Source organism: Ipomoea triloba, chromosome 1, assembly GCF_003576645.1.
Source record: "Ipomoea triloba cultivar NCNSP0323 chromosome 1, ASM357664v1".
NCBI classification, from domain to species: Eukaryota; Viridiplantae; Streptophyta; class Magnoliopsida; order Solanales; family Convolvulaceae; genus Ipomoea; species Ipomoea triloba.
The window spans coordinates 26,658,143-26,678,119 of NC_044916.1; the positions used below are offsets into that span (position 1 = coordinate 26,658,143).

The 19,977-nt window shown below is 32.2% G+C and overlaps 1 protein-coding gene across 28 annotated transcripts; it reads right to left on the reverse strand.

Annotated features, from left to right (window-relative positions):
* Nucleotides 1-687: 687 nt before the first annotated feature.
* LOC116014661 (ribonucleoside-diphosphate reductase large subunit-like) lies at nucleotides 688-19,055 on the reverse strand. 28 transcript variants are annotated; one of them, XR_004097455.1, is made up of 19 exons: nucleotides 14,040-14,054; nucleotides 13,704-13,881; nucleotides 13,543-13,614; nucleotides 12,848-13,095; nucleotides 11,300-11,467; nucleotides 11,105-11,219; nucleotides 10,741-11,023; nucleotides 9,027-9,222; nucleotides 8,607-8,888; nucleotides 7,286-7,414; nucleotides 6,811-6,999; nucleotides 6,611-6,715; nucleotides 6,435-6,474; nucleotides 5,714-5,968; nucleotides 4,189-4,261; nucleotides 3,768-4,108; nucleotides 3,537-3,674; nucleotides 3,375-3,463; nucleotides 688-1,015 (listed from the first exon to the last, which is right to left on the reverse strand). XR_004097455.1 is itself a non-coding variant. In XM_031254617.1 (9 exons), the coding sequence occupies exons 4-8, from the start codon at nucleotides 16,227-16,229 to the stop codon at nucleotides 14,074-14,076; spliced, it is 501 nt and encodes a 166-aa protein (XP_031110477.1). In that variant the 5' UTR covers nucleotides 16,230-16,256; nucleotides 17,283-17,589; nucleotides 17,751-17,960; nucleotides 18,787-19,055; the 3' UTR covers nucleotides 13,802-13,881; nucleotides 14,040-14,073. The 28 variants fall into 28 exon arrangements, 1 of the variants encoding a protein (XP_031110477.1); XR_004097454.1 differs by lacking the exon at nucleotides 688-1,015 and adding an exon at nucleotides 1,265-1,567; XR_004097464.1 differs by lacking the exon at nucleotides 688-1,015 and adding an exon at nucleotides 2,550-2,736 and having other exon boundaries at nucleotides 3,375-3,674; nucleotides 11,300-11,462; nucleotides 12,848-12,891; nucleotides 12,977-13,095.
* Nucleotides 19,056-19,977: the final 922 nt, after the last annotated feature.

The window sequence follows — 19,977 nt, forward strand, 5'->3', positions numbered from 1 at the left end:
TAGTTTTAGAGGGAAGCACCCTAGTTTTTGCAACACAGAACCCTATTAATTGGTTCTTTCAAAAAAAAAAATAACCCTATTAATTGGCGTGATCCATACTTCCTCTTATTACCAATTCCACAAAAAATGAATTATTGATTCGATCTAGTCTCCTAGTGTCCTTCATTGCAATTTTAGTGCCTTGGCGTAGTGCACATTCAAAAACAAAACCAAATCCTCCTTCAAAAGGACAATAATAGGCATAGTTTCTCATATATGTTGAATATATATTGTAAATTTGGTGTACCATTTCATCAATACCTAATACGTGAATCTAATTAATTGACCAAAGTTCATGTTAAATTTTATATTAGATTAAAAAAAAAAAAACAACTATCAAAGTGAACTATTACTGCGAAATCAAATCACGAATACAATGAGGAATATCTGCGTCCTACACCTCCTGACCAATATACGAGCAAGAAGCTCTAGTAAGAGAGTCAGCAATTACATTGGCTGATATATTGAATTTTTTTAAACACTCTAACATATTCATACTATATGGGCTTGTTTGGCAATCAGCGTTAGCGCTTATCAGATAGCGGATTGTATTAGCAGGTTTGACCAGCAGATTGTAAAAAAATGTTTAGTAACAATATTATGAGTGATTCTGATATAAAAAAAAAAGTATTTTTTATAAGGATGCTATTTATCCCAAAACCAAAAGGCTGGCCCAATAAGCTCTAAAAGTTATAGGGTTAAAACCCAAAAAAAATCAACCCAATAAAAAGCAAGCTAATTGAACTAGCCATATAAAGCTATTGGGTTGAGTTGGGCTAACCCATCAGACTGTCAAGCCAGATCGTCAGATTAAAAAAGAGTCAAAACCTAAAATTTCAATTAACGTCAAAACCTCTCTTCCCTTGTTGCGACGCAAGAATAGAGAACCTAGAAGCCCAGAACTGCTTACTTCGCTGTTTAACGAGATTGCCGACTTTACCAAGGTGCCGATCGTCGACTGCGACATCCACCTAATCTGTCAGATGTTGATAAGTGTATTTATGTTGACTTTATGCAAAATGTACCTTAATTAATTTGTTTATATTCTTAGGTGTATAAATTGTAAAACTGAAAGACAATTGTATGCCTCTTTCATGGCATTTTGAATGATTCTCGAGTCAATAAGAGCTAAGATGAAGTTAAAGAGGTGACTAAAATACTTTAAAGGGAACTAAAGAGTGGTGTCTTCAATAGTTTTGATCACTTGGACAAACCAAGGCAAAAGTGGAACGAAAGAGTAAGAAATTAAAATTCTCGCACAAATTGATCGCTATTCGTATTTGGACCATATCTTAGCCTAAGAATATCTTAATGAGGTGATTCTTGCGCCATTGAAGAGAAGATCTAAATGGATACAAACTCTTATGAAGACATCAAAGTCCATATCAGAAGGGAAAATGATCAAAATAAGCCTACAAATAAGATATGTGTCGCAAGAGGATTCTCGATGCATCGGGAAGAGGCAAAATTACCCCGATTTCACTAATTACCCCGATTTCACTCCGAATTAGCTCAACGCGTCGAGAAGCTCCAAAAGAAAAAAAGCATAAGAGTTATTTTAGGAAAGGATGAAGATCATAAAGGAAAAAATAAGAGAAAAGAGAGGAAGATGAGAAAAAGAAAATGAAGAAGAAAGAAAGAAAGAAGAGACGGGGTCAATAGTACTCAAAAAAAAAAAAAGAGAAAGAGGGGGTTTATATTAAGAAGAAAGAGAATGAATATGAGGACAAGAAGGAGCAAAAAAGAGAGAGAGTAGCAGTATACTAAAAAATGAGAAGAAATAGCAAGAAGATAAATAGGAAAAAGAAAAAAAGGAACAAAACTGAAAATGAAGGAAAATGGAAAATGAAGAATGATGGTGAAAATGGAGAGAAAGATGAACGAAAAGAATAAAGAGAAGAAAAAGAAGAAGGTGGATGGGAATAAAACAAAGCGAAAAGATGAGGACCAAAGGAGAAAGAAGGGGAAGAGAAACAAAAAGACGAGAGATGAGAAGTGGAGAGGTTGGAGAATAAAAAAGAAAAGAGATGATAAAAATTATATATATATATATAGGCGCGCTCTGGTGGGAACCGTCGCCCAAGAGAGAATTGAGAACGCTTCACAACCGGTCACATGTCAAAATCAACGAATCAGATGTAATTTTTAAAAAACGACGTGGTCGCATATTCATAAATAACTCGAATTTTGGTGCAAGTAATTGTGTTATAAGTGTACCTAGTTTCACTTACAAGTTCAAATAATTTGTCTTGTTAACATTCATGCATAGGTGCACCTACTTAGTACGTTATGTGCAACTAGTTATAACATTAAATACACTTAGTATTGAGCTCAGCGTACATTTTACTTGCACATGTAATACATTTTACTTGCCCTTGCGCACCTATTTCACTTACAAGTGCAAGTAATTTACCTTGTTACCATTCATGTACCTAAGTGCACCTAATTATAACATTAGATGCACCTAATTATAATATTAGGTGCACTTAGTATTGATGCTCAGTGTACAATTTAATTGCACATGTAATACATTTTACTTACACTTCTGCACATATTTACACTTACAAGTGCAAGTAATTACTTGTTAACATTCATGCAACTAAGTGCCACCTAGTTATAACGTTAGGTGCAACTACATATGGACACATGGTGCGCTGCGAAACATTCTCAGTTCTCTCCTGGGCGGGTGATTCTCACCTGAACAAATGGGAATGAGAGTGGATAAGAAAGGATGGAGAACATGAAAGAAAAAGAAAAAAGAGAAACAAATAAGAAAGATGGGGAAAAGAAGAAAATTATTAAAAAGCAATAAACGGATAGAATAAAAAGAAAGAACATGATGAATATTAGAACGAAAAAGAGAAGAATTTTGAAGTAAAAGATAATAACAAAAAAAAAAAAAAAACAAGAGACGATGAAGAAAAAGGGAAAAAGAGAAATGAGGTTCAAAATATAAAAGAAAGATAAACACGCAGAAATGAGAAGGGAAGTTGGATGAGGAATAAAAAACAGAAAAATAACAAGACGGAATAAGAGATGGAATAAGAAGGAAAGGAAAGAAAAATAAAACGAGGATAAGGTTGAGAATTAAGAAAATTTGGAGAATGAGAAAAAAAAGTAGAGGATAAAAATTAAAGATTATAAGGGAAAAAGGTGAAAAAAGAATAGAAGGGGAAAAAGAAAAGAATGAAAAATAGGAGAAAAATAAGAAAGGGGAAGGATATAGAATAATGTGAAAGAAAAAGAAAAAGAGGAGAAGAAAAAATAGTGGCAGATAAAGAGGAATGAAATGGAAGATAAGTAGGAGGAAGAAAAATAAGAGTGACAAAACCTACTTGCAGAGCAAGAGCCTTTTGTTCATCAAATTGTTATCGGTCTCTAGAACATGTTTCATTCTCAAAGAAACATTCATCTCCAATAAATCCTGAAAAAACAATTAAAAAAAATAAAAATTGTTACTTACATTTCAAAACTCCTGCAAAGCAAGGAAGCATTACAATATTAGTAAGTTGAAGGAGATTAAATAGAAGATGGCAATAAGAGGAAATGATAGCAGCAATGGGGGGCCACTTTGAGCATGGAAGTATCAACAGTGAACTTGATACCATCAGCCAATACATTCCAGTTTTCAGACCCTGCGTGTCCGTGTAAATAACGTCGTCGATCAAAACACTGAGATCAGACGAATCAGTCGGAGATATGGAGTGATATGAACTCAGATAACATACCCTAGACCAAGCATAAAAATGCATGGAAGTAAGCTTTCCAAAATTGGGTTGGTCCATATGGATGTTAAGGTTTTGGCTCTGGTCTATGTAGCATCACGATCAGCAGCCATATCAACAAAAGTCCTTTGCTTGATCTCCCACAGTCCTAACATGAGTACATTATACTCTGTATTAGCCAATGAATGGAGAGAAGAATATGAAAGAATAAAATGGATGAGAGAATTCCTTGTAGATTAATTTAAGCTCGTCAGGAATTTCAGGGATTTTCTGCACAGATCCATCCTCATATATAATCTGGTTCTTAAGCTTTCAGAGCATGGTTCTTTGTTTAGATCCTGGGCCTGCACATCAGATGATGTATCAGAACAAAAGAAATAATGCACCAACAAGAAGGAATTACTGTTGCATCTAGGTAGTTCACCTCTGGTTAATCAAAAGCCATGCGGAGTAAAATAAATGTGTCAGCAAGACCTTGGACACCAATCCTAATGGGCCTGTCACAAATTAGAGTTCTTTACAGTTTCAACGGGATAAAAGTTAACATCAATAATTATGTACAGGTTCGTTATTGCAGTAACCTGTACTAATAAGAAGGAACACATTTCAGCCAAATTTATAAATTATAACATCAAGAAAGATATGAAGCAATTACTTATGGAACAAGTCAAGCCTCTGCCAGTTTATCAAAATCAAAATATATGAAAAAGGATGAGTAGTTTAATAAGGAATAAACTAAAAGAAGATGAAGAAGGATGATGAGGATAATAAGGAATCATAAGAATTATAAGAGTAATGACAGAAAAATAAGTATGAGAATTATTTTAGGAATGGATGGAGAAAATGAAGGAACAAGAAGAAAGAGAATGAATATGAGGACAAGAAAGGATAAGAATAATACCACACACCATGAGAAAGACAAACACGCACAAATAAGAAGGGAATGTAGATGAGGAAAAGGGGTAGAAAACAGAAAAATAACAAGACAAATAAGAGATGGAAGGAGAAGGAAGAGGAAGATTAATAAGAAGACAAAGAGAATTTGGAGAATGCGAAGGAAAGGAGAGGATAAAAATTAAAGATATATAAAAGGGAAAAAAGGTCAAAACAGACAAATAAAAGGGGAAAATGAAAAGAAGAAAAAATAGAAGGAAAATAAGAAAGAAGAGGAAGGGTATAGAGAGAAATGCAGAATAAAAAGAGAAAGAGGAGAACAAGAAAGAGTAGATAAAGAAGAATGAAATGGGAAGATAGGTAGGAGGAAACAATAGGAGTGAAATTATGAAAAGGATGAGTAAATAACAATAAGGAATGAACTAAAAGAAGATAGAGAAGGATGATGAGGATAATAATAAAAGTAGAGAATTATTAGAGTAATGAAGGGAAAAAAAAAAGTATGAGAATTATTTTAGGAAAGGATGGAGAACATGAAGGAAAAAGAAGGAAAAAAGAAGAAAAAGAGAGAGAAAATGAGATGACGATGAGAAAGAGAATGAATATGAGGATAAGAAGGAGAAAAAATGAGAGTAGCAGTAGATTTATAAAACCAGGAGAAAGAGCAAGAAGAAAAATAGGAAGCAAAAGACAAGGAAAAAAGAGAATATGAAGGAATATAGAAAATGAAGAATGAGGGTCAAAACGGAGAGAGAGATAAACATTACACTTTAATGAAAAGAATAAAGAGAAGAAAAAGAAGAAGGTGGATGAGGATAAGAGATAGAAAGCAAAAAAATCAAATATTTATGCAAATTCCAGTGCATTGGTGCCCATATTACAAAATTAAGCAGAACAATTGTGAAATCCTATATATGCAGGCATTCAAGATTTATTCCAAAGCATAAAAGAAAAGAGACAAATTCACAAAGGTAAACAGAAAGCTGAAATTAATAAAATAACTATCTCTCATTAAAAAGCTTTTCAAATAAATCAGTTAGTGAATAGTGGCTTACTGTGTCAGGCTGGTTATACTTAATACTTTTTGTGTGAAAAGAATGAATTCCTGAAAATACCATGGGAAACATCCATTCCAATTATAACTGTGGGAATCGATTGAGAACACTCCACTGCCAGCAAGAAATTCATACCACCAAGTTACAATAAATCAGGGAAATATTTTTGAGTAATAAAGTTACTGTTATTTCTTCTTCTTCTTGTTTTGCAACACACTGTTGAATTGGCATTGATTTTCAGTAGCCGTTGAGCCGCTACAAAGAATACAGGGAAAGAAACTCCATAACATATTATATACAAGCACACAGAGAGAAGGAGAAAAAGATCAAAATTAAATATAAGAAAGAAAAGGCACACTCTCAATCCTCAACTCCCTCAAAGTATATGAGTCACTTGCATAACCATGGAAACTAATATTAAAAAAAAATAAAAAAAAATCTAGGTAATTTGATAATGGTGCCACAACTTTCTGAGTTAACCATGGATCTGGTATATGAGTCACTTAGATAACCATGAAAACTAATAAATACCAAAAGCATTCTAGTTGTTCTGTAACATGAATTCACTCTAATGGCAATCAGAAAAGAACACAATGTAACTAATGTCAGCCCTTCCTAGCATCACAGAGAACTTAGGTTAACAGTTAGCTTGTAAGAAACCAACAGAAAGCATTACAGATCAACTAGGACATAGATTGTAAATGAGAAAGAATAAAATTACCGCACATTACTCACAACGGCTTGTCAGCTTCCGCAAGATCCTGAAAAATTAAGAAAGGAAATGAACTTAAGCTTATCAGCAAGTGATCTAAATTAATCAAGCAAAGGGTTCAAGATGAAATTAGTTATCACTGATGACATTAATCTGGTAATAAGAAAATTGAACTAACAAGATACCTGAAATTTATTTAGAGCTTCAAATAAATAAGACCATTGTTGAGTACTATCAGATTGAGCAAATCTCCATGTCTCACCAAAATTTTTTTGGTACTCATCCACGACCTATAAATATAAAAATTGCACATAAAAATCAGCACTTGATGAAATGGAACCTCTCTCACAAAAATTACAAACATCAGCAATAGAAAATATATTACCTGATTTAGCATTGAAAAAGCACTTCGAACCGGGTAGGGATCATCCATAAAACCCAACGCACATAAGCCATTACGGTTATATGAATGCACCTTGTACTCTATTGCATTAAAATAATGAATGCTAGCTTTTTGCGAATCATGCGATACCATTCCGAAATACATTGATTTCATGCATCTGTTAACTTAAACCTTCAGAAAAGGGAAAAACAGATAGAGGGATCACATATTTAGGAATTCAAACGTGGATAAAAAATAAAATAAACTAAAGAGAATACTAACAGACCCCCCAAAGAATATTGACATTGATTTAGCCCTATACAGTAAACACAGCCCTATACAGTAATTTCAAAAATAGCCAATGATAATTAATAGAACAATCAAACATAGAATCTTGCGCTATACAGTAAACACATCTAACATTTAGAGAAGCTCAAATTCATTAATCAAAGAGTATAAATGACAGAATGTGATTTACCTCAGCTTCCTTGTAGAACTTGTAAGTGTCTTCTGCATACTCCACAACTGCCAACTCATTGTACACATCTCCAGCATCAATATCTTCAATCTTCTCCTTTGGTAATTTAATGTTCAGTCCACAAGCAGCCTATGCAAAAACAATAAAAGTCCAAAGAAAACTCCAATTATTCAATCAACAGAAACAAAAGACTTTCATTCATTCAGAGAGATGAGATTAACAGAGAATGAGTCTCAATCAACCTTGCTTCGAGCAGTGAGAGTTGCAATTTCCATTTCCAGTTTTCCATTTCTCCATCTCCATTCCTCCAGTTATCCATTTCTCCAATTTTCTAATTTTCATTCCCTATTCATCCAGTTTTTCATTTCTATAATTTTTTCATTAAATACAATCATCCCCATATAAAAAAGATATATTAATATTAATAATAATAAAGATAATAATAATAATAGTAATAATAATAATAATAATAATAATAATAATAATAATAATAATAATAATAATAAAAAGAAAAAGAAGAACGAAAGAAAAGGAGAAGAACAAGCAAAGAAAATGAAAAGAAAAAATAATAATAATAATAATAATAATAATAATAATAATAATAATAATAATAAAAGGAAAAAGGAAAAAGGAAAAAAGAAAAAAGATGAGAAAAAAATATTAATATTAATATTAATATAAATAATAATAAAGATAATATTAATAAAGATAATAATAATAATAATAATAATAATAATAATAATAAAGGAAAAAGGAAAAAAAAAAAAGAAAAAAGATGAGAAAAAAAATATTAATAATAATAATAATAATAATAATAAAGATAATAATAATAAAGATAATAATAATAATAATAATAATAATAATAATAATAATAACAACGAAAGAAAAAGAGAAGAACAAGCAAAGAAAATGAAAAGAAAAAAAATAATAATAATATTAATAACAAAGATAATAATAATAATAATAATAATAATAATAATAATAATAATAATAAAAGAAAAAAGGAAAAAGAAAAAAGAAAGATAAAATATGAGAATAATAATAATAATAATAATAATAATAATATTATTATTATTATTATTAATATTAATAATAATAAAGATAATAAAGATACTCCGTAATAAAGATAATAATAATAATAGTAACAATAATAAAGAAAATAATAATAATAATAATAAGAAGAAGAAGCAAAGACAAGGAAAAGAAAAATAATAATAATAATAATAATAATAATAATAATAATAATAACAAAAGAAGAGGAAAAGGAAAAGGCAAAGAAAAAGAATAACACCAATGTGCACAGCAAGATTTGAACCCAAACCTCTCCGTACTATGCCATTGTTCACCCATGTTTTCTCACACTCCTCCATTTCTCCATTTTGGTAAACAACCCCCAAGTCTTTCTAGATGAATCTTCAGCTGCTACCTTTCTGCAGAGGCTGATTGAGTGTACTCCATTTCTCCATTTTTAGTGTCAAGGCTGATTACAATCACAGCTTCAGGCTTGATTGGCTTCACAATAGCTCTCTTCTGAGAATGAGGCTTTCTAGGCACCTCCATTTGCAGCAGTAACTCCATCCACATTCACAGCACCAATACATTTCTGCAGCAAATCAAGAGATTAAGGCAGGGGACAAGTTCTTTAGAACTTCATATTTACAGCAACAAAGCATGATGATGAGGTGGGAGGCATGGCATACAATAATTAGCCAGCTTGAATAGGGAAATTATAGCTACCAACCTTGTTCTTGTCAGCTGCTGCAGCTTGTGCATTAGCCAGCAGTTGTGCACAAAAATCCCTTGTGAGGGGGCGAGACACCTGATTGCCTTAAGCCCCTCAAAGGGTAACCATATTGCCAATATCCCTAAGTACCGGGCGGTTCCTTCCCTCTGCCGCCATGTTCTTTTGCTTTATTCCCCAGCAACGACTCCCTCAACTGCAAATCTCAATTCATTTACGTTAGGCAAGAAAACACCCAATATTTCTGATCTACAAAGACTAATGTCTCTTATAAAATTTCATCTTAATTACTCCGTCAAATAAATTGAAAGACTCTTTTTCATACACCAAATCAGAAACACTTTAGTAAACATCACGAAGACAAAAATAAAAAGAAATGTATTCCATTACGAGTAACAAACACCCAAAAAATCCGAATTTTTAGCAAAGAATACTTCTGTTCTGACTTCTGATCTATAAATTACTCCAAATCAAATAAATTTACAGACTAATTGGCTTTTAACACTCCTTATTTTCATACATCAAATCAGAAAAATTGAAAGAAACGCATTCCATTAGGTAACAAAAACCTAAAAAAAGGCTTTCTAACACAGAATGTTTCTGATCTATAAACACCTAAAAAAAGGCTTGCACATGCAATACATTTTACTTGCACTTGTGCACCTATTTTCACTTACATGTGCAAGTAATTTACCTTGTTAACATTCATGTACCTAAGTGCACCTAATTAAAACATTAGGTGCACCTAGTTATAACATTAGGTGCACCTAGTTATAATATTAGGTGCACTTAGTATTGATGCTCAGTGTACAATTTAATTGCACCTGTAATACATTTTACTTGCACTTCTGCACATATTTACACTTACAAGTGCAAGTAACTACTTGTTAATAATTCATGCAACTAAGTGCCACCTAGTTATAACGTTAGCTGCAACTACATATAGACACGTGGTGCGCTGCGAAACGTTCTCAGTTCTTCCTAGGCGGGTGATTCTGAGTTCTCTCTCTCTCTCTCTCTCTCTCTCTATATATATATATATAGAGAGAGAGAGAGAGAGAAGGTCAACAAAGAAAAACGAGAAGGGAACAAACGGGAATGAGAGTGGATAAGAAAGGATGGAGAACATGAAAGAAAGAGAAACGAATAAGAAAGATGGGGAAAAGAAGAAAATTAAAAAGCAATAAACGGGTAGAATAAAAAGAAAGAACATGATGAATATTAGAACGAAAAAAAGAGAAGAATGAAAATTTTGAAGTAAAAGATAATAACAAAAAAAAAAACAAGAGACGACGAAGAAAAAGGAAAAAAGAGAAATGAGGTTCAAAATATAAAAGAAAGATAAACACGCAGAAATGAGAAGGGAAGTTGGATGAGAAATAAAAAGTAGAAAAATAACAAGACAGAATAAGAGATGGAATAAGAAGGAAAGGAAAGAGAAATAAAAGGACGATAAGGTTGAGAATTAAGAAAATTTGGAGAATGAGAAAAAAAGTAGAGGATAAAAATTAAAGATTATAAGGGATAAAGGTGAAAAAAAGAATAGAAGGGGAAAAAGAAGAGAATGAAAAAATAGGAGAAAACTAAGAAAGGGGAAGGATATAGAATAATGTGAAAGAAAAAGAAAAAAAGGAGAAGAAAAAATAGTAGCAGATAAAGAGGAATGAAATGGAAGATAAGTAGGAGGAAGAAAAATAAGAGTGACAAAACCTACTTGTAGAGCAAGAGCCTTTTGTTCATCAAATTGTTATCGGTCTCTAAAACATGTTTCATTCTCAAAGAAACATTCATCTCCAATAAATCCTGAAAAAACAATTAAAAAAAATAAAAATGGTTACTTACATTTCAAACTACTGCAAAGCAAGGAAGCATTACAATATTAGTAAGTTGAAGGAAATTAAATAGAAGATGGCAATAAGGCTTTGGCTCTGGTCTATGTAGCATCACGATCAGCACCCATATCAACCAAAGTCCTTTGCTTGATCTCCCAAACAGTCCTAACATGAGTACATTATACTCTGTATTAGCCAATGAATGGAGAGAAGAATATGAAAGAATAAAATGGATGAGAGAATTACTTGTAGATTAATTTAAGCTCGTCAGAAATTTCAGGGATTTTCTGCACAGATCCATCCTCATATATAATCTGGTTCTTAAGCATTCAGAGCATGGTTCTTTGTTTAGATCCTGGGCCTGAACATCAGATGATGTATCAGAACAAAAGAAATAATGCATCAACCAGAAGGAATTACTGTTGCATCAAGGTAGTTCACCTCTGGTGAATCAAAAGCCATGCCGAGTAAAATGAATGTGTCAGCAAGACCTTGGACACCAATCCCATTGGGCCCGTCACAAATTAGAGTTCTTAGCAGTTTTGACGGGATGAAAGTTAACATCAATAATTATGTTCAGATTCGTTGTAACTATTGCAGTAACCTGTACTAATAAGAAGGAACACATTTCAGCCAAATTTATAAATTATAACATCAAGAAAGACATGAAGCAATTACTTATGGAACAAGTCAAGCCTCTGCCAGTTTGTCAAAATCAAAATATATGAAAAGGATGAGTAGTTTAATAAGGAATAAACTAAAAGAAGATAAAGAAGGATGATGAGGATAATAACGAATCATAAGAATTATAAGAGTAATAACGGAAAAAAAAGTATGAGAATTATTTTAAGAATGGATGGAGAAAATGAAGGAACTAGAAGAAAGAGAATGAATATGAGGACAAGAAGGATAAGAATAATACCACACCATGAGAAAGATAAACACGCACAAATGAGAAGCGAATGTAGATGAGGAAAAGGAGTAGAAAGCAGAAAAATAGCAAGACGAATAAGAGATGGAAGGAGGAGGAAGAGGAAGATTAATAAAAAGACAAAGAGAATTTGGAGAATGAGAAGGAAAGGAGAGGATAAAAATTAAAGATATATAAAAGGGAAAAAAGGTCAAAACAGACAATAAAAGGGGAAAATGAAAAGAAGAAAAAATAGAAGGAAAATAAGAGAGAAGAGGAAGGATATAGAGAGAAATGCAGAATAAAAAGAGAAAGAGGAGAGCAAGAAAGAGTAGATAAAGAAGAATGAAATGGGAAGATAGGTGGGAGGAAACAATAGGAGTGAAATTATGAAAAGGATGAGTAGATAACAATAAGGAATGAACTAAAAGAAGATAAAGAAGGATGATGAGGATAATAATAAAAAGAGAGAATTATTAGAGTAATGAAGGGGAAAAAAAAAGTATGAGAATTATTTTAGGAAATGATGGAGAACATGAAGGAAAAAGAAGAAAAAGAGAGAGAAAATGAGATGACGATGAGAAAGAGAAGAAGAAGAAGAAAAGGAAGAAGAAAGAGAATGAATATGAGGATAAGAAGGAGAAAAAAATGAGAGTAGCAGTAGATTTAAAAAACAAGGAGAAAGTGCAAGAAGAAAAATAGGAAGAAAAATACAAGGAAATAAAAGAAGATGAAGGAATATAGAAAATGAAGAATGAGGGTCAAAACCGAGAGAGAGAGATAAACATTACACTGTAATGAAAAGAATAAAGAGAAGAAAAAGAAGGTGGATGAGGATAAGAGATAGAAAGCAAAAAAATCAAATATTATGCAAATTCCAGTGCATTGGTGCCCATATTACAGAATTAAGAAGCAGAACAATTGTGAAATCCTATATATACAGGCATTCAAGATTTATTTCAAAGCATAAAAGAAAAGAGACAAATTCACAAAGGTAAACAGAAAGCTGAAATTAATAAAATAACTATCTATCCATTAAAAAACTTTTCAAATAAATCAGTTAGTGAATAGTGGCTTACTGTGACAGGCTGGTTATACTTTTTTGTGTGAAAAGAATGAATTCCTGAAAATACCATGGGAAACATCCATTCCAATTATAACTGTGGGAATCGATGGAGAACACTCCACTGCCAGCAAGAAATTCATACCACCAAGTTACAGTAAATCAGGGAAATATTTTTGAGTAATAAAGTTACTGTTATTTCTTCTTCTTCTTTTTTTTTTGCAATACACTGTTGAATTGGCATTGATTTTCGCCATTGGGCCGCTACAAAGAAAACAGGGAAAAACTCCATTAACATATTATATACAAGCACACAGAGAGAGGGAGAAAAAGATCAAAATTAAACAAAAGAAAGAAAAGGCACACTCTCAATCCTCAACTCCCTCAAGGTATATGAGTCACTTACATAACCATGGAAACTAATATTAAAAAAAAATCTAGGTAATTTAATAATGGTGCCACAACTTTCTGAGTTCACTTAGATAACCATGAAAACTAATAAATACCAAAAGCATGACTAGTTGTTCTGTAACATGAATTCACTCTAATGGCAATCAGAAAAGAACACAATGTAACTAATGTCAGCCCTTCCTAGCATCACAGAGAACTTATAGGTTAACAGTTAGCTTGTAAGAAACCAACAGAAAGCATTACAAATCAACTAGGACATAGATTGTAAATGAGAAAGAAAGTAAAATTACAGCACATTACTTAAGTGGTGACCAAAGACCCATCCCAGTTAAGTCATGAAGAAGATGTTTGTTTACCACAACAAATTCAACACTGCCAAAATACAACAGTTGTAAATGTTTGTTAGAATTGGATAGGTAGCAAACTAAAATGTGAAATCAGAATCTGGTGGGCAAAGAAACCTTAGAACTCTGCAGGTGTAAATGTTGGAAGTCTATGGCTCAAAGCATTCATTATTTCCAAGAATTTGGCTACAAGAAGGGAATTCCTTACTTCATTCTTTTCTATCATTGCTCGAAGAGCAACCCAATCCCATTGATTTGAGGGGGTGACTACCCACATATCTGGCTGGAGGGTACCCTGAACAATAAAATCAATCAATTTAATCAGAAACCTATCTATAGGTGTAACCATTACAAAATCATATATAAACTCTGACAAATTTAACTAGCAATGACTACTCTGATTAAAGCAAAAAAATTGCAGAGTACTAGTCACTTAAATGTCTAAGCATACACCTTGCTTATGGGACTACCCTGACCCTCATAGGTTTCATAGAGGGCCTTCCTTTGCAGCCAAATCAGAAGAAGCTTTCAGAGCATGGTAGTATATTGTTTCAAATATTTCTTTGTTTAGATCCTGGGCCTGCACATCAGATGATGTATCAGAACAAAAGAAATAATGCATCAACAAGAAGGAATTACTGTTGCATCTAGGTAGTTCACCTCTGGTGAATCAAAAGCCATGCCGAGTAAAATGAATGTGTCAGCAAGACCTTGTACACCAATCCCAATGGGCCAGTGACACAAATTAGAGTTCTTTGCAGTATCGACGGGATAAAAGTTAACATCAATAATTTTCTTCAGGTTCGTTGTAACTATTGCAGTAACCTGTACTAATAAGAAGGAACACATTACAGTCAAATTTATAAATTATAACATCAAGAAAGATATGAAGCAATTACTTATGGAACAAGTTAAGCCTCTGCCAGTTTGTCAAAATCAAAGTACATGAAAAGGATGGGTAGATAGCAATAAGGAATGAAGTAAAAGAAGATAAAAGAAGGATGATGATGATGAAGAAGAAGAAGAAGAATGAATATGATGACAAGAAGGAGAAGAAAATGAGAGTAGCAGTAGATTTAAAAAAAACGAGGAGAAAGAGCAAGAAGAAAAATATGAAGAATGAGGGTCAAAACGGAGAGAGAGATTAACATTACACTTAATGAAAAGAATAAAGTAAAGAAAAAGAAGAAGGTGGATGAGGATAAGAGATAGAAAGCAAAAAAATCAAATATTATGCAAATTCCAGTGCATTGGTGCCCATATTACAGAATTAAGAAGCAGAACAATTGTGAAATCCTATATATACATGCAGGCATTCAAGATTTATTCCAAAGCATAAAAGAAAAGAGACAAATTCACAAAGGTAAACAGATAGCTGAAATTAATAAAATAACTCTCTCATTAAAAAGCTTTTCAAATAAATCAGTTAGTGAATAGTGGCTTACTGTGTTAGGCTGGTTATACTTTATACTTTTTGTGTGAAAAGAATGAATTCCTGAAAATACCATGGGAAACATTCATTCCAATTATAACTGTGGGAATCGATGGAGAACACTCCACTGCCAGCAAGAAATTCATACCACAAAGTTACAATAAATCAGGGAAATATTTTTGAGTAATAAAGTTACTGTTATTTCTTCTTCTTCTTCTTTTGCAACACACTGTTGAATTGGCATTGATTTTCAGTAGGCGGCGGCTTTTACAAAGAAAACAGGGAAAAACTCCATAACATATTATATACAAGCACACAGAGAGGTAGAGGGAGAAAAAGATCAAAATTAAACATAAGAAAGAAAAGGCACACTCTCAATCCTCAACTCCCTCAAGGTATATGAGTCACTTACATACCATGGAAACTAATATTAAAAAAAAATCTAGGTAATTTGATAATGGTGCCATAACTTTCTGAGTTAACCATGGATCTGGTATATGAGTCACTTAGATAACCATGAAAACTAATAAATACCAAAAGCATTTCTAGTTGTTCTGTAACATGAATTCACTCTAATAACAATAACTGTGGCAATCAGAAAAGAACACAATGTAACTAATGTCAGCCCTTCCTAGCATCACAGAGAACTGATAGGTTAACAGTTAGCTTGTAAGAAACCAACAGAAAGCATTACAGATCAACTAGGACATAGATTGTAAATGAGAAAGAAAGTAAAATTACAGCACATTACTTACAAGAATAATTTTTGTTTCATCCAACTCCCTTTGAATTTTCAACAGCTTGTCAGCTTCTGCAGGATCCTGAAAATTTAAGAAAGGAAAGGAACTTAAGCTTATCAGCAAGTGATCTAAATTAATCAAGCAAAGGGTTCAAGATGAAATAGTTATCACTGATGACATTAATCTGGTAATAAGAATACCTGAAATTTATTTAGAGATTCAAATAAATAAGGCCATTGTTGAGTACTATCAGATTGAGCAAATCTCCATGTCTCACCAAAATTTTTTTGGTACTCATCCACGACCTATAAATATAAAAAGTGCACATAAAAATCAGCACTTGATGAAATGAAACCTCTCTCACAAAAATTACAAAAGCAGCAATAGAAAATATATTACCTGATTTAGCAGTGAAAAAAACATTCCGAACCGGGTAGGGATCATCCATAAAACCCAATGCACATAAGCCATTACGGTTATATGAGTGCACCTTGTACACTATTGCATTAAAATAGTAAATGTTAGCTTTTTGTGAATCATGCGACACCATTCCGAAATACATTGATTTCATGCATTTGTTAACTTCTTTTTTTTTTTTTGAAAGCATGCATCTGTTAACTTAAACCTTCAGAAAGGGAAAAACATATAGAGGGATCACATATTTAGGAATTCAAATGTGGATAAAAAATAAAATAAACTAAAGAGAATACTAACAGACCCCCCCCCCCCCCCCTCCAAAAAAAAAAAAAAATTCATTAAATACAATCATCCCATATATAATAGTAGTAGTAGTAGTAGTAATAATAATAAACGAAAAAAGGGAAAAAGAAAAAAAATATTAATATTAATAATAATAAAGATAATAGTAGTAGTAGTAGTAGTAGTAGTAGTAATAATAATAATAATAATAATAAGAACGAAAGAAAAGGAGAAGAACAAGCAAAGAAAATGAAAAGAAAAACAATAATAATAATAATAAGGAAAACAGAAAAAAAAAAAGATGAGAAAAAAAATATTAATATTAATATATTAATATTAATAAAGATAATGATAATAATAATAATAGTAATATTAATAAAGATAATAATAATAATAATAATAATAAGAACGAAAGAAAAGGAGAAGAACAAGCAAAGAAAATGAAAATAATAATAATAATAATAATAAAGATAATAATAATAATAATAATAATAATAAAAGGAAAAAGGAAAAAGAAAAAAAAAAAAAGATGAGAATAATAATAATAATATTATTATTATTATTATTAATATTAATAATAATAAAGATACTCCGTAATAAAGATAAAGATAAAGATAATAATAATAATAATAATAAAAGCAAAGGAGAAGAACAAGCAAAGAGAAGGAAAAGAAAAATAATAACAATAATAATAATAATAATAATAATAATAATAATAATGATGATAAAGATAATGACAATGACAATAGAAGAGGAAAAGGAAAAGGCAAAGAGAAAGAATAACAGACCAATGAAAGGAAAAGGCAAAGAAAAAGAATAACAGACCACTGTGCACAGCAAGATTCGAACGCAGACCGTTCTGTACTATGCCACTGTTCACCCGTGTTTTCTCACACTCCTCCATTTCTCCATTTTGATAAACAACCCCCAAGTCTTTCTAGATGAATCTTTAGCTGCTGCCTTTTTGCGGAGGCCGTTCTTTTCCTTCACCTCTTCTTTAGTGTCAAGGCTGATTATAATCACAGCTTCAGGCTTGATTGGCTTCACAGTAGCTCTCTTCTGAGAATGAGGCTTTCTAGGCACCTCCATTTGCAGCAGCAACTCCATCCACATTCACAACACCAATACATTTCTGCAGCAAATAAAGAGATAAGGCAGGGGACAAGTTCTTTAGAACTTCAGATTTACAGCAACAAAGCATGATGATGAGGTGGGAGGCATGGCATACAATAATTAATAATGGGTCCTAAGCATCATTTAACACTATAGAATATGGAAATTATAGCTACCAACCTTGTTCTTGTCAGCTGCTGCAGCTTGTGCATTAGCCAGCAGTTGTGCACAAAAACCCCTTGTGAGGGGGGCGAGACACCTGAGGAAGCTGCTGCTTGCCTTCAGCCCCTCGAAGGGTAACCATATTGCGAATATCCCCAAGTACCCGGCGGTTCCTTCCCTCTGTCGCCATGTTCATTTGCTTTATTCCCCCAGCAATGACTCCCTCAACTGCAAATCTCAATTCATTTACTTTAGGCAAGAAAACACCCAATATTTCTTATCTACAAAGACTAATGTCTCTTATAAAATTTCATCTTAATTACTCCATCAAATAAATTGAAAGACTCTTTTTCATACATCAAATCAGAAACACTTTAGTAAATCATGAAGACAAAAATCAAAAGAAATGTATTCCATTACGAGTAAAAAACACCCAAAAAATCTGAATTTTTAGCAAAGAATAGTTCTGTTATGATCTATAAATTACTCCAAATCAAATAAATTTACAGACTAAATGGCTTTTAACACTCCTTGTTTTCATACATCAAATAAGAAAAATTGAAAGAAACGCATTCCATTAAGTAACAAACACCCAAAAAAAAAGCCTTTTAACACAGAATGTTTCTGATCTATAAGGACAAGAGTCTCTTATGAATTTTATCTAATTACACCAAATCAAATAAATTTACATAAAATTTGACTTCTAACAATCTTAGTTTCCCTTCGTACTACCAAAAAATGAGATTCTTGCCGAATCCGAGTTTGCTGCTCCAACCATTACCAAACTAATACCAATTCCGTACATCAACTCAGAAACATATTAGTAACTCATGAAAAGAAAGATTGAAAAAACGCAATCAAGAGACCAGTATGAAATAAATCAAACAGTTCATGAGCATTCAAGAACACAACTCCCCAGCCCTGGATTAGGTGAAATGAGTCCAAAATTTGGAAAAGCAAGAAAATCAAGACGCCCAATTAACCTTTATCAACCCATCAATCGAGCGAGATTACAGAATCATAGTAATAAGAAAATCTTTGAAATTATGATTACCTCCTCTATTTTGCCGTTGAACCACGGGTCTTGAAGCCATTCTTTCAGATATGCCTCGAAAAAAAAAATCTTCTTCTTAAGACAATTGAAGACAGTATCTGTTATACGAGGGAGTTTTGGGGGAGAGAGACGGTGATAATTTGAGAAGAGGGGGTTTTAGAGAGACAGGCCGTATATAAAATTTTGAACTCACCGACTTAAGGGAGATCGGCGGTGACTGCGGTGGCGCAGACTTAAGGGAGAGAGTATAAAATTTTGAACACGGACTCTCTCTCTTAACGGATAAATTAATCCGTTGCGAGAGTAATCCTTTTTTTTTTTTTTAATTCTTCCTAGCCAATTTTTAAAAGGTAAAATTTTGTCTGAAACTGTTTTTTGAATTTTTGTTTGTGAAATATTTCGGGTCAAGATTAAAAATGTAATATTTATACAAAAATGTGTAATTCACCTTTCATATTGTTAAAGTTGATTAAACAAGTCAAGTTTTGGTTGATAATATATTTTTCAAACACCCCACCATCATCAATTCTTTTTTCTTCATGAAAAACAAAAAGGAAAAAAATTGGATGACAGAATAAACGTGCTAAGTGATATTAATTTAATTTAAAAGCAATGTACAACTATCAAACCATAACTTACAAGAATTATTATAGTTGAATAATTAATGTTTTTTATGTGACAAGAGAAATCGCAAACACTACATGATAGTGTCTACTATGTAAATTTTGTAAATCGCATTAAGAAGACTTGGTGTAATGGCTTCAAATGAGAAAGAATTAGCAAAATTGAACTCGTGGCTATTTTTATTATTATGAACTAGTATTTTCACCCGTGCGATGCACGGATGCGCAGAATGAATTTGTTATAATATATTAAGAATATTTGGATCGATATATAATTATATAAATTATAAGATCAAATATTATATAGTGCAAGTGAAAATATGTTTTGGATCGATTATGTTTTCTGATGTTATCCTTGTTTGAATTCCGACAAATAATTGCTTAATTAATAGCTAATGTGTAAATGTACGCATGCGGTGCTTGAACTTTAGAGATTTTATATATCATTGTTTAGGATTTTTATAAATTGGGCAAATATGCTCGTTCTCTAGTAGTCCGTTATAGGATCAATTGCTATTCTAATTCATATAGTAATACAATTGCTATATAGCAAATTTTCCATCTTGAA

Coding starts and splice junctions, on each gene's coding strand:
- LOC116014661 (XM_031254617.1), bottom strand. CDS start 16,229: ATGGCTTATGTGCATTGGGTTTTATGGATGATCCCTACCCGGTTCGGA. Junction 16,064..16,157: donor TTTTTTCACTGCTAAATCAG/GTAATATATTTT, acceptor TTATATTTATAG/GTCGTGGATGAGTACCAAAA. Junction 15,840..15,958: donor AATCTCTAAATAAATTTCAG/GTATTCTTATTA, acceptor TTAAATTTTCAG/GATCCTGCAGAAGCTGACAA.